Source organism: Hyaena hyaena, unplaced genomic scaffold, assembly GCF_003009895.1.
Source record: "Hyaena hyaena isolate Hyena2069 unplaced genomic scaffold, ASM300989v1 scaffold_201, whole genome shotgun sequence".
Lineage (NCBI taxonomy): Eukaryota > Metazoa > Chordata > Mammalia > Carnivora > Hyaenidae > Hyaena > Hyaena hyaena.
Window position 1 is genome coordinate 1,021,477 of NW_024080833.1, and position 13,713 is coordinate 1,035,189.

A 13,713-nucleotide genomic window follows, 5' to 3' on the forward strand; every position below is an offset into this window, starting at 1 on the left:
TCATGATCTCACGGTTCGTGGGTTCGAGCCCCGCGTCGGGCTCTGTGCTGACTGCCAGCTCAGAGCCTGGAGCCTGTTTCAGTCTGTGACTCCCTCTCTCTTTGACCCTCCCCTGCTCACGCTGTCTCTCTCTCTCTCCTAGAAATAAATAAAACATTAAAAAAAAAAAAAAAGAATGAAAAGATAGAGGAAACGTATCGTGTGGGAGAGGGGCTGTTGTTTCCAAACTGAGCGTGTTTATACAGTAAGGAAGACTCTTTGTCAAAGAGGTTAAAGGTATGGGGAATAGTCGACATCCCCTTAATGCTATTATTTCAAGTTTTAACCTTTGTCAAGACTCTTGTGTTCCACTTTACCCTGTGGAATGGGAAAAGTAGATTTAATAAGTTTTCTTTCAGAATATGTGTCTAAGGATTGTTTAATTATATTTTAAGTTTCTTATACTTTTAAAGAGACACTGTTATACTTTTTAACTGATAATCAGTTTCATACTTATTTGACAGTGTTCATCTTGCAAATCCCCAGGTACTTTTACGTGGTGGTTTCATTTCCCACCCTACGGTGGGAATAAAACAAAAATCTTAAAAAACCGTTTTTTAAGTTGTAAATGGACTTGCTTCACTAAAAGACCTTTTTTTCTTTCGGTGTTTATGTACACATTATTGAACTGGCCGGTTGTAGTCACTGTTTTTGTTTATCTTGAATTTTTGACAAAAGCACAGCAGTTTATAAATAAAAGTATATTTAGTCTAAACTTTCAGAGTCATAAATGCAAGGTGTCTGGTTGGTAGTTGCGTAAGTAGTTATTTTCTTTTATCAAAATATTTTTCTAAGAAACAAAATGTCAAGGAAATCAGTGGACAACATACATACTGTTTTTATCCTGTTGTAAAATACTTTCCAATATTCTGCAAATAGAGAGCTTTGTACACACATTGACAGCCTGATGTGCTAATTAGAAACTCCTCTTCTGTAAGCACAGTGATTCTGTCATCCATTTTGTTTAGTTCAGACAATGTTTTAATGACTAGTTCTGGTGTTTTCTATTTATTTATATATATTTTTTAAGCATTTTTTTTTATGTCTTTATTTTATTTTGAGAGACAGAGTGAGCGGGGGAGGGGCAGAGAGAGAGGGAGACACAGAATCTGAACATAGGCTCCAAGCTCTGAGCTGTCAGCACAGAGCCCGACATGGGGCTTGAACCCACGGACTGTGAGATCATGACCTGACCCGAAGTCAGACACTCAACCGACTGAGCCACCCAGGCGCCCATTTATTTATATCTTTAATTATGTTATGCCTACTGTATTACAAGGAAAATAATCCTCTTTGGGCATATATTTCTTGTGCCTCCTTATATTATTAAAACGAACACATTATTTTCTGTTAAAAATATTTAGGCCCGTGATTTCCCCCTATTAAAACAACAGAAGAAAACTCTGACCTTAACTTTTACTTTTTGACAGAGTATAAGAAAATTGTTTTGCCTGAGTTTTACACTTTGGCCCTGACTAAAGCAAGTTGACTTCTATCATCACAGTGATAACCATCAGGGAAGTGGATGGTGCTGTTGTATTTGAAACTTATGCCTATAGGCAGTTGTACATCAGTCGGTCAGACACTGTCATTTGTAGCTTTAGAAATATAAATTTTAACTTTCTACTGTGTATATTGTACAGAAGCAGACTTCTTTTGATGTCGATAAGACACTGACTTAGAGAATGAGACGTGTCGGTAAAGGAACCAGTGACACAGCCCTGGGTGCACTGGGGTAGATGGGAAACGGGACATTGGGCCTGTCACGCGTTACGTATGCGTTCCCTTAAGGTCATGCACGTCCCCAGATTAAAACTTCATCTTAGTAATTTCATGACAGTAGTACTTCAATTGATATTTTAGATCTCCATTAAATGTACTTTGACAATTCTCATTTTAATTAAATAAATAACTATTGAAGCCTGCCGTATCAATGGGAAATACAAACTCAGTATTCATCATACTGGAGTATATTTGTAAATACTGTGTCTTAAATTCTAAAGAAAAAATAAGTTAATGAACTTAGACTTCATTCTAGATTTTTTATATTCCTTAGAACTAATTACCACTTTGTTGCTTCGAAGGGAGCAATAGTCTCCCTTTCCTCAACTACCAAGTCTAGATTCTTCCCATTAGTGATATATTTGATCTTTTGAAAGTTAAACCTTTTTTCATCTTGAGCATATTGAGTATGCTTACTTGTTCTCCTCTCTGGCTAACCACATCAGTATCTGTCTGTATATCCAGTTAAATTGTTTTCTCACTCAGAATTGTGTATGATAAAAATAACTGACATATATTGAATTTTCAGTGTGTGGCATTGTGTTAAGAATTTTACCTGCACTACCTCATGTGTTCTAATGAGTACTAATATTATCCTTATTTACTGATGACAAAACTAAGACTCCAAGAAATATGTAAGGACAAGTGAAATAAGTGATGGAGCCATATTTGTATATCTGTGTCATTAATTCACCTCGTATTTAATTATCTGTTTACTTGTGGCAAGTACTGGGCTTACACTAGGACGCATGCTCTCCGTGCCTGGAACATAGTGCTGATTAGCGATAACAGTGTTCATACTTATCATAGAGCTGTTTAACCATAATAACAACAGCAGCAGAGACACTTATATTGCATATTCTTTGTGGCAAACATTACTTTGAGCAATTTTTAATTGCTTATTTTCTTAATTCATACCACAACCTTATACCGTAGCTACTGTTATTCTCATTTTTTCAGATGAGGAAACTGAGGCATGGAAAGGTTAAGAAACTTGTCTGAGGTCACCCACTCTTAAGTGTGCCTTAGTGTTATAAATGTGGTTCAGACCTCAGTCTGCTCTGCCATCTGTGACTGTAACTACTCTGCCGTGCCTCATCTAACAGTAAAGACAGATGACAAAAACATAAATCTAAGTGTGGTGAGTGTTACAAAAGAGGAAATAACAAGGTTCGTTGGGGAACAGGTGAGAAGGAGTCTTCGTCTCCGCTGGTGGGCTAAATAAGGCACCCATGAGGGTGAGACACTCCAGCTGGGGTCTGGAAAAGGAGTGTGAGTAAATCAGGTTAAGGGGAGTGAGTACGGGGAGGCATGGAGAGCATTTGCAGAGGCTCTGAGGTAATCACTTTAGCATGACAGGAGAGTCCCATTGTGGCTGGAGTGTCCCTCCGCTTCAAGAGATGGGTGGGGCCCAGAATGAGAAGGACCTTTGGGAAGTTTAAGTTTTGGGATTTTATTTTAAGAACAGTAGGAAGCTAAGGAAGGATTTAAAATAGAGACTGATCCATCTGGTTTGTTCAGAATAGAGGATGGAGATTTGACTAGAGAGAAAATCACTTAGGAAGTTCTCCTGGTAAGAAGATTTTGACCTGATGATAGAAGTATGGCAGCAGAATGAAGAGGCTGAAGAAATATTCAGAATATAGAATAAACAGGATTTGATCACAGCTGAATGAGGCAGGAGGTTGGGGAGTCGTCCAGAGGTATAAGCTGTGGTAACCGCTGTAGAATCCCCTGTGGGGTTGGCTCAGTAACAGCAAGCTGGTTGGAGGGAGCAGGGCAAGAGTATGTGTCTTCACAGATGTGTGATTGTTTGGAGAAGCTCCTGATGGAGATTAACAGGACACTTCTGGCTGCAGCAGGGCCAGCTCCCAAGTTTTAATTGAGCCCAGTTAAGTGGGTAGATACTTTCTTCTTTTTTTTTTTTTAATATTTTTATATTATTATTTTTGAGAGAGAAATAGAGACAGAATGAGCAGGGGAGGGTCAGAGAGAGAGAGGGAGACACAGAATCTGAAACAGGCTCCAGCCTCTGAGCTAGTTGTCAGCACAAAGCCCGACGTGGGACTCGAACCCACGAACCGTGAGATCATGACCTGAGCCGAAGTCAGACACTTAACTGACTAAGCCATCCAGTCGCCCCAGTAGATACTTTCTTAAATAGGCAACCTTGGAAAAGGAGTAAGGAATGGGAGGGGATGCATAGAAGGAGGTGGGGATCACAGACTTGGTTTTGAATATGTTGATTTTGAGTTAACGTGTGAGACACCCATGTCTGTTGGAGAAGTCTTTGGGCAGTTGATTATGTGGATATGGCGCTTACAAAAGATGTTAGAAGGTTGCCTGGCTGGCTCGTTGAGTAGAGCGTGTGACCCTTGGTCTCGGGGTTGTGAGTTCAAGCCCCACATTGGGCCTGAAGCCTACAAGAAAGAAAGGGAGGGAGGAATGAAGGAAGGAAGAAAGGGAAAGAAAGAAATCCTTTTGTTAAAAAAGATGTCAGAGCTAGAGAAATAAATTGGGAATTTTCCACATATACATGATAATTAAAGCCATAAAAGTAGATTAAGTTGACAAAGAGGAATATAAAGAGTGAGGGGAGAAAATATATCTAAAACATCTCAGAGATCAGAAAAATTCCAGCATTAAAGATTTTGCTAGATGAGATAAAGGAGATGAAGAAGGAGCCAGAGAGGTCAGAGGTAGCGTAGACCCACAGTACAGTGTCATGAGATTAAGAGAAAAGAAATTCTCAAATACAGAAGACCTGTGTAACCGAGTGCTACTGACAGGTCAAACAGTGGTTTCCAGAAATTCTTCACTGACTTAATTAGCATGGAGGAGTTTGATCAAATTAGAGGATTCTCACGGGCTGATACAGAGGCCACAGTAGAGCAGGAGGTGAGGAAATGGAGATAAGAAATAAAAGCATTTCAAAAAAAAATTTTTTTTAATATTTATTTATTTTGAGGAAGAGAGAGACCAGGGAGAGGCAGAGAGAGAAAGAATCCCAAGCAGGCTCTGCGCAGAGCCCGACGATGCGGGGCTCCGAGCTCACCTTTTTTTTTTTTTTTTTTGATGATGCTGGTATTTATTTGTTGATTTATTTTATTATTATTATTTTTTTTTACAAATAGTTTATTGTCAAATTAGTTTCCACATAACACTCAGTGCTCATCCCCAAAGTGCCCTCCTCCATGCCCATCCCCCCCCCCCCCCCACATCCATCAGTCCTCAGTTTTTGTCAGCATTCAAGAGTCTCTCATGGTTTGCCTCTCTCCCTTTCCCCCACTCACCTTTGAGATCATGACCTGAGCTGAAATCAAGAGTTGGACACTTAACCGGCTGAGCCACCCAGGTGCCCCAAGAAAAGCGTTTCAAGACAGTAAGCAAGGAAGACAGTAGCTGGAGGGGAAAATAGTTAAAGAGCGTGTTGTCCTATGCTGTCTGCCTCATTTGTGCATTTTCATCTGGAAGTCACATTTGAACATATCGATCTGTTTTGTGTAAGAGACAGGTTTGGTTTTTTAAAAGACAATCTGCCTGGGGAAACAGAAAAGAGAGAAACTGAGTGACGATTTTGGCAGGGTTCTTGTGCCACGTGGCCTGGGCATCTTTACCTGTTTCCTTCCTGTGTGTTCTCGAGGCTGAATGTGAAATAGCAGTAGGGACTCTTATGAACAGAGAGCGATAAGGCTCATGGGCCGCAGTTGGGGAGAGAGAGCCTAGCTCGGTAGCTGCTGCGCTTCAGCCCGTAAGCTCTGTCACTGGGCATATGGGGCCAGGCACAGTCTGAATCATATGTATCCCAGACTCAGGTTTAAGTGCAATTTACATTTCTGTGTTCTGTCATGAAAAAAAAGTTCTTGGATTAAAATTAGTATAAATGACATAGAAGTTGAGTTTTGATTGCTAGGAAGCAATTTTGACTAGAATATTATTTCCAAAAGATTTGATAGAAGAGATTTCCTAAGAAATACCAGTCTTAAAAAGTTGTAGTTTCTAGTACAAAGTTTTGGCTTCTATAACATTGTTTAACTATATAGAGTCAGATGGCACTAGTGAGAACACTCATTTTTAGAATAAGATGCCTTGCCCCACAGTCATCTGTATGGTAGGTAAATGTTTTCTGTGAAGATCTCCCCCTAAAAGTAGTTTCTCCACTTTGAATCAGACTGTGCCTTCTTATGCAAATGATTGGAGGAACTGGAGACCTAGTAGAAAAATTAGATTCCTTACCTATAAAATGGAAGTTTTTCATTGTTCTAGGAATTACATTTGAAAAATTTGCTTTTCTTCTGTGTAAGTCAAGTAAGTTGGGAGCAAAATTTGGGAAGATAGTAGAGCCTTATCGTTGATGTGTCTACATTTTTTTTTCCCAGAGAATTTCACCATATGTTTTATTTCCTTTTAGATTCGTTGTTTTTTTTTTTTTTTTTAACATTTGACTTAATGGAATGAGAAGTGTCAATAAGTTCATTGCAGGGGCACCTGGGTGGCTCAGTTGGCTGAACGTCCAACTTCAGCTCAGGTCATGTTCTCACAGTTCATGAGTTTGAGTCCCGTTTCGGGCTCTGTGCTGACAGCGCGGAGCCTGCAGCCTACTTCTAGTTCTGTGTCTCACTCTCTCTCTTCCCTTCCCCTGCTCACGCTCTGTTTCTCTCTCTCTCAAAAACAAATAAACATGAAAAAAAAAGTTCATTGGAAAGTACTTTTCAGAAGAATATACTATTTCTGTAATATCCACAGCTTACCTAAGTTACTGTGGTGATTAATGCATGATTGTACGGTTATGATAGTGACCCAGGGGCAGAGAAATGTTGGGCATAGTGGTGCTAAACAAATATTTGTGGCCATAGCCTCATTATTTATCTTAATTTTGATTACTCTTTATATTTACGTATAGCATAGGTTTCTGGGGATATAGCCTAGCTGAAAGTTCAAACATCCATGTCAATATTTAGATGATATACAAACCGAGTTACCAGTAGAGCCTATTTTGTACTACTGTTAGCACAGTTAATTTTTGGCATGTCTTTTGAGCCTGTGTTTTTTAGAACCACAGACGATTATAATTTCATAATGTCACTGCACAGATTAAATGGTTTGAATACATGTTACCCGAAAAAATGTGTTTGTGGTTCATATGTGAAAGGCTTTGGAAGCTAATTAAATAAAGTTCAGAGAAGTTGCTTTCAAATTATATTCCAGACCGTTCTAAAGTTTTTTTCTGAGTCAGACACTAATCTGAAAGGGATCTTAGAACATATCTAAAGAGGATCTCTGAAATTTGGTTTCCAGAATCTCATGTTATTGACTATTCACTTGTAACCTTAAAAATGAAGTATTTTATAGCATGTGGTCTTGATTTTTATGTGGCTCTTATTGTGCCTTTGAAACTTGTGTTTTTAAAACAGGTGGTAGTTTGCCTTGTTTGCAGTCAAGCTGCTGTCATCAGTGTTTAGTGACTCTTCTTCAGTAAGCAGTATAAAGTCACCATCTGTAACTTCAGTGGTGTCAAACAGGTTAAAAGTGATTCTCCCCCACTACACTGCCCTTGTGCCGAGAGCACACAATTTAACTGTATTCTCCTATAATATTTTTAGGAGAAGGAGAAATAGTTCAGTCTCTAAGTGCCCTGCCAGAAGATACAGCGTAATTTTCCAGTGCTCTGAGGCCAAACTGACAATTTGGGGTACCAGAACTTTTATCACTGATATTAATATTGCTGATAAGGATTATACATCATCTGAGAAATAGTACCACCAGCAATTGGTATTTTTAAACTAAAATATTTAAGCAGCCTTATTTCCTATTTTGTATTCAAGCTACTTCCAAGACTGTGTAGTCAGTAGGAACTCTGTATAGAAGGAAGCCTAGATGGCTAGAGAAAAAGTCTAGCTCAGAATCAGCTGTAAAATGGAGGTTTAGAACCGGATATACCTGTCTCCTGGAACATAGTAATGCCTAAGAAATTTCATTTGTTTAGGTGAAGTTCTAACCCCAAAGGCTTTTAAATTAAAACTTTTACTTGCTAAACAAAAAATATCTTAGTTCTGTATTTCTGTGCATTGTGTGAGGTTTTGCATAATACAGTTTTTAATATATATATTTCAATGTTTGTTTATTTTTGAGAGAGAGAGCGAGAGCAGGGGAGGGGCAGAGAGGGGGAGAGAGAGAATCCCAAGCAGACCCTGCACTGTCAGCACAGAGCCTGAGATGGCGCTCGAATTCCTGAACCGTGAGATTATGACCTGAGCTGAGATCAAGAATCTGATGGCCCTGAATAATAGTTTTTAGATTGTGTTTGCTGATCCAACTTCTAACAAATAGACCAAGTTAAGGAAAATTTAAGTGGTTACAAATATTTTTCAAATACAGTAAAAGTAAAACATTTAATTTTTTAGTTATTTTTTTTAATGTTTATTTATTCTTGAGGGAGAGAGAGAGACAGAGTGTGAGTGGGAAAGGGTCAGAGAGAGGGAGACACAGAATCGGAAGCAGGCTCCAGGCTCTGAGCTGTCAGCACAGAGCCCAACGCGGGGCTCGAACCCACAAGCCACAAACGAGATCATGACCCGAGCTGAAGTCAGACACTCAATCGACTGAGCCACCCAGGTGCCCCTTTTTAGTTTTTTAAAGTAAATTTGTCTTGACATTTGTAGCTTCAAATATGTATTGTATCAGAAAAGAATTGTTAATTAATTCACTAGTCAGCCAGGGATCTACATTTCTGAGAAAATTCAACCTGGTAGGATGTATATGATCAAGAAGAGGAGTATTAACTGAGTAACAGACTGGAACAAGCCAGGAGAGGAACCCTAACCTGTGGATAGATACTCTTGTTAATGCCTTAGTTACGCTGGGCGGTGTTACTTACGTGCGGTCTGTGAGGGGTTAACTAGACCCAGGGGTGTGAAGTTTGTGCAGCACAGAAGAGTGCATTCTGTTGACGCAGCGGTGGGCCAGTTTTACCCCAGGCTGGTGAGTTCGTTAACGAGCTAAATGAACAAATTCTGTCAACAGTAGTCATTTTATAAATTAAACAAATACCACTATGTCTTACATGACTTAACAATATGTAGATTGTACTCATGAGAGATAAATAATAACTTTGTGGTAGATACCGTAAGGAAGCCGGTTTAATTAATATTGGTCATCTTAGGAAGCTTCTTGCTTTTTGGGGGTGCGGTGTTGTAATGTAAATAAGATATTTTCCATACCATCCTGACCTCTGAACGGCTCTTTATTTATTGTATTCCTGCAATTTTAGCATGCAAGTCTCTATAACTGCCTCTTTAATTTTACACAAAAGGAGATTTTTGATACAGCGTATAAATAGCTTCTTACAACTTCTGTAACTGAGGTGGATATAAGAAACTCAGTCCTGTAATTCTCTCACACCTGCTTTTGTTTTCTACTCCTTCTTTACTTTAAAAGAAAAATAGATCGCAAAGCACTTTATAAAGTGTTGTGAGAGATAGTAAAGGAACCAGCCCCAGCTCTGTCTCTTAGTTTCCTGGATCACTCAGTCTTGCAGCTGTCTGTCCTCATCAAGTCTAGTGCCTGAAGATGACTGTAATTTGGGCGACAGTTGGCCAAAAATTTCAGCAACTAAAAATACGGGAAATTTAATTTCAGTAATTAAGAATAAAGGAAGACTATGTGTGGACAAGTGACTAACAGCAAATTTCTCAAAGTTGGTCAAGGGTAGGACAAAAGTCCCATTCTTAATAATTTTATGTAAGAGAAACGTCTGTTAATTATTTTATTAGGATGCCGTTTGATGAAGTACCTCCTTTAAAACACTGAATGTAATACCAAATCTTTGAAATTGGATTGGATTGTTAATTCCCAGTGGCTGTGGCAGTGACCTAGTCATAACAGAAGTAGTACAGAAACCAAGTGTTTTTACCATTTGGGAGGCCAGCTTTATAATTTATTGACACTGTTATTTTCACATAGCAATTAGTATTACAGGAGAGGGTTTCTCAGGAGGTAGAAGTGAAGACCCGAGAACTGATAGCACTGAGTTTTGTTACCATAGGAGAGAATCCCTTCCCTCTACTGCAGTTCTGCACTGGAAGTCTTGTTAATTGTAAATCTTATCCACACCTCACAGGGTGAGAGTTAGGGCAGAGGGTGTCAGAGTGTCTGTGAACAAGTGCTCCCGCATCTTCAGGAGGAATGCAAAACGATACAAGCCCTTCACTGCAGTGTAAAATGGACGTAATAACCAAAGGGCCTGAATAATCTCGGTTTTATGAAGTTGTTACTGCTTTTGTTCTTTTCCAAGACAGAAGGCTTATTTTTAGTAATTTATCAGTTCTTAAACTGGTATCAGGAAAACAGTTATATCACAGAAGAGTTTTTTTTCTGCAAGCAACTGGCAGAAATGTTACATGTTTGATTATGTAGCAGCTTGTATTTTCTATGTATGTTAATGTTCCCCCAAGCTATTAATCATGATAAAAAGAAAAAAATTTTTAAGCTTTATTTAATTTGGTGTTTGACTATCTATGTACTCTTTCGGGGAGGTAGGGAAGGATGACTTTGGGGTGGTCTATATGAATTTCTGTAGAATTTCTTGATTTTATTTGCCATTTTACAAAAATTTAATATGTTGAGATCGATATGTATCACAGACATCCCTTATAGATTCTTCAAGTGGAATTACCATTTCCATAATTTAGAAAACAAATTCCTAAGATTAGTCAGGAGAGGAAGAGAAAATATGGCAAAACGTACACTCTTGTAGCAGAGAGTTTTAGAACTCTCAAAAGCATATGAAATTCTCTTTCCCTCCCCTCCCAAAAGAGTGCAGGCTATACTCCTTTCCTGGATTATAAATCTGTGAATTTGAAGGAACAGAAAAACTTTGAGAGCCTGTAGCTGCAGCAGGGTTTTTACGGAACCCCTGGCGTCTGGGGGGCCAGCGCGGGTTGGGCTAGACACTCTAGCAGCTGAAGAAGAGCATCCTGAGCATTCCGTTAAATCAGAGTCCCAGTTTATAATCTATTCGTTGCTTGTCAATATTCTTTGATTTCCTAATGACTAAATATGACTCTCAAATGTGTGTGATTTCCATCTGAATTGAAGGGAGTCATGTACACAAAGCTAGTATTTGATGCAGTGCCTACTTTGAAATAGTGTTTCTTTCACTTGCTTTTGAACTTGAAGTGAGAACCATAAGAGATGGGAGAAAGAACTATGAAAAGGGCAGCCTAATTTAAGTTTTATAAATTTTAGGAAATGTCATCTTTTTATTGGTTTCAGAGACTTTTTCAAATGTTTTAAACACAATTTTCAGATAACAATAATGAAAAGCTGAGCCCCAAACCAGGGACAGGTGAACCAGTTTTAAGTTTGCACTACAGCACAGAAGGAACAACCACAAGCACAATAAAACTGAACTTTACAGATGAATGGTAAGTTAATATTTTTGTAAAGCTGTTCTTAGCCATTTTGTAGGATTGTATTAGATACTATTTTTAGCACTTCATCATCTTTGTGTTTTGTTTCGCTCTGATGCATTGGTTCTCAAACTTGGTGTGGTTCGGATCGCTTGAAGAGGTTAAAACACAGATTACTGGGCCCCACTCTCAGTTAAATTTGAGGTGGGATCAGACAGTTTGCATTTCCAAAAACTTCCCAGGTGATGCTGATGGTGTTGGTCCTGGAATATTTCCTCTGATAGAAAATGCAAAAGATAATTTTTAATCACCAATAGACCATTAGTGCAAAAAAAAATAAACCTCACATTTTGGAGTTTTTTTCAGTCTTGGTCCTTTGCATAGGTGTGTGTGTGTATATGTGTGTGTGTGTGTGTGTGTGTGTACATACACACACACATATACATATATGTATGCATGTATGATTTGGGGGTTGAGTTTTAAAATGTAATTTTAATCATACTGTATATATTCTGTTCTCTCCTGCATTTATTTGGCTTAACTCTGTAATGAATATTCCCACATTTCTACTTAGTGTTCATAAATATGAATTTATTAACTGTGTAATATACCAGAGTTTACTCATCCATTTTTCTTTAATCAGGCAGTGAATTTGTTTACCTTTTTTAAAATAATGAATATCTTTGATTACAAGCTTTTTTTTTTTTACCTGTAAGGTTGATTTGAGAGGTATTTTTAGAAGTAAACTCTATCTCAGTCGAAAGATACTGCCAAATTATTTTCAAAGGACTCTTCTGTCATTACGTGTCTCCCAGCAGCATATGAAAGTTCACATTTTGCTGTCCCCAGGCCAGTGTTCAATAGCAGTTTATTTTTAATTTGTATATTTGATTTTAAAATAATTGTCATTTTTATTTAATTGATTACTAGTAAGGTTGAACTTTATTTGATGACTGTCAGGTCCTCTTTAATGACATTTCTGGTTATATTTATGGCTCATTAATCTAGTTAAATCTTATGTCTTAAAGAAAGTTATGTGAGCTTCTTAAATTCTTTTGGTCTGCCTCATGCCTTTTGCTTGAGATAGCCTCCAAAATTTTGTATTTAAATTTATTACTATTACTATATTAATATGATTTAACATATCAACAATACAGTAATATATAATTACATAGTAACAATTATATGATTAATATATGTAGTAATTATATGGATCATTTTATAACCAGTATATTAATTATTTTGTATAATTAATATTATATTAACGTAGTCAACTGTTTATTATATATTATATGTTTATATAATATATACATAATATATAGTTATATATTGTTTATTGATATATAATTATATGTTGAAATGTGATTTTATTTATTTATTCTGGTTCACTGGTTTCCATTTGTGTTTATGTGTGTATGTATTTACATTAAAATCTTTAAGTAGTATTTTCAAGTATTACTGAAATCCTTCTATGTTCCAGAAACTATTCTAGACATTGGGAATATATCAGTGAAAAAAACTGACAAAAAAATTCCTACCCTATTGGAAGTTATATTCTAGATGGGGCAGACAGACAATAAATAGAGTAAATAAATGAATTGTATAGCATGTTAGAGGGTACTAAGTGCTGTGGAAGAGAATCCAGCAGGTAAGGGGACTGGGAGACCTGGGGCAAGGTAGGCATCACTGAGTAGACAGCATTTGCACAAAAACCTAAAGGGTAAGAAGGAGTGAGCCATGCATCCCTCAAGAGCCTTGTAGGCAGAGAAAGCCAGTGCAAAGGCTCTGACGCAGGAACAGACCAAAGATGTTCGAGGATCTTTAAGAAAACTACTGTGGCTGAAGTGGGGTGACCAGAGGAGAAAGTAATACAAAGAAGGTCAGGTCAGCCCAGGGGGGTGAGGAGCATATTGAAAAGGATACAGGATGTTTCCGATTGCTGTGTAGAGAATAGGCCATAGGTAGCGGCCCGTTAAAAGACTGTGACGGTAAGAAAGGTGAGAGGCAGTGTGTCTTGGACCAGGATGAGAGCAGTGGAGGTAGATAGTGAGAAGTTGCATTCTAGTGCATATGTGAAGGTGCAGTCAGTAGAATTTCCAATTTCTTTATGAGCCTTAGTGTTGGAACTCACTTCTTATGATATCTGTGGCCCTTTTTCTTAATACGTAATTTAAGATCAAACAAGATTGTTGTGCTTTATGGTCTTTCTTGTTCTACTGTCAAGTTTCTGTACAGGAAAGGCTGATTTTTTTACAAAGAATATCACCTGAGAATTTTTTTTAGCAAAGATCTTTAGTCCCACTCTTCTTTTGAATGCTACTTTGCCTTCTCTAAAAACTGACTATGAAATTCTCTCATTCACTAGTTTCTTATTTCTTTATCAGAAAGTAATTAGCTTTTTCCTGTTTATGAAAGAAAAAAGAAAAAAATTATAAAAGGAAAATTCAAAATGTATGCGGTCTTTTTCATCTCTGCCAGTACG

At 37.8% G+C, this 13,713-nt stretch overlaps 1 protein-coding gene across 5 annotated transcripts in view; it reads left to right on the top strand.

Annotated features, from left to right (window-relative positions):
- Positions 1-13,713, top strand: part of DCAF6 (DDB1 and CUL4 associated factor 6) — a 141,989-nt gene that overhangs the window by 90,712 nt on the left and 37,564 nt on the right. For all 5 annotated transcript variants that reach the window (XM_039241904.1, XM_039241905.1, XM_039241902.1 and 2 more), the window contains one exon: positions 11,129-11,246. In XM_039241904.1, the coding sequence (XP_039097835.1) occupies positions 11,129-11,246 (118 nt within the window). The remainder of the gene's footprint in view (positions 1-11,128; positions 11,247-13,713) is intronic.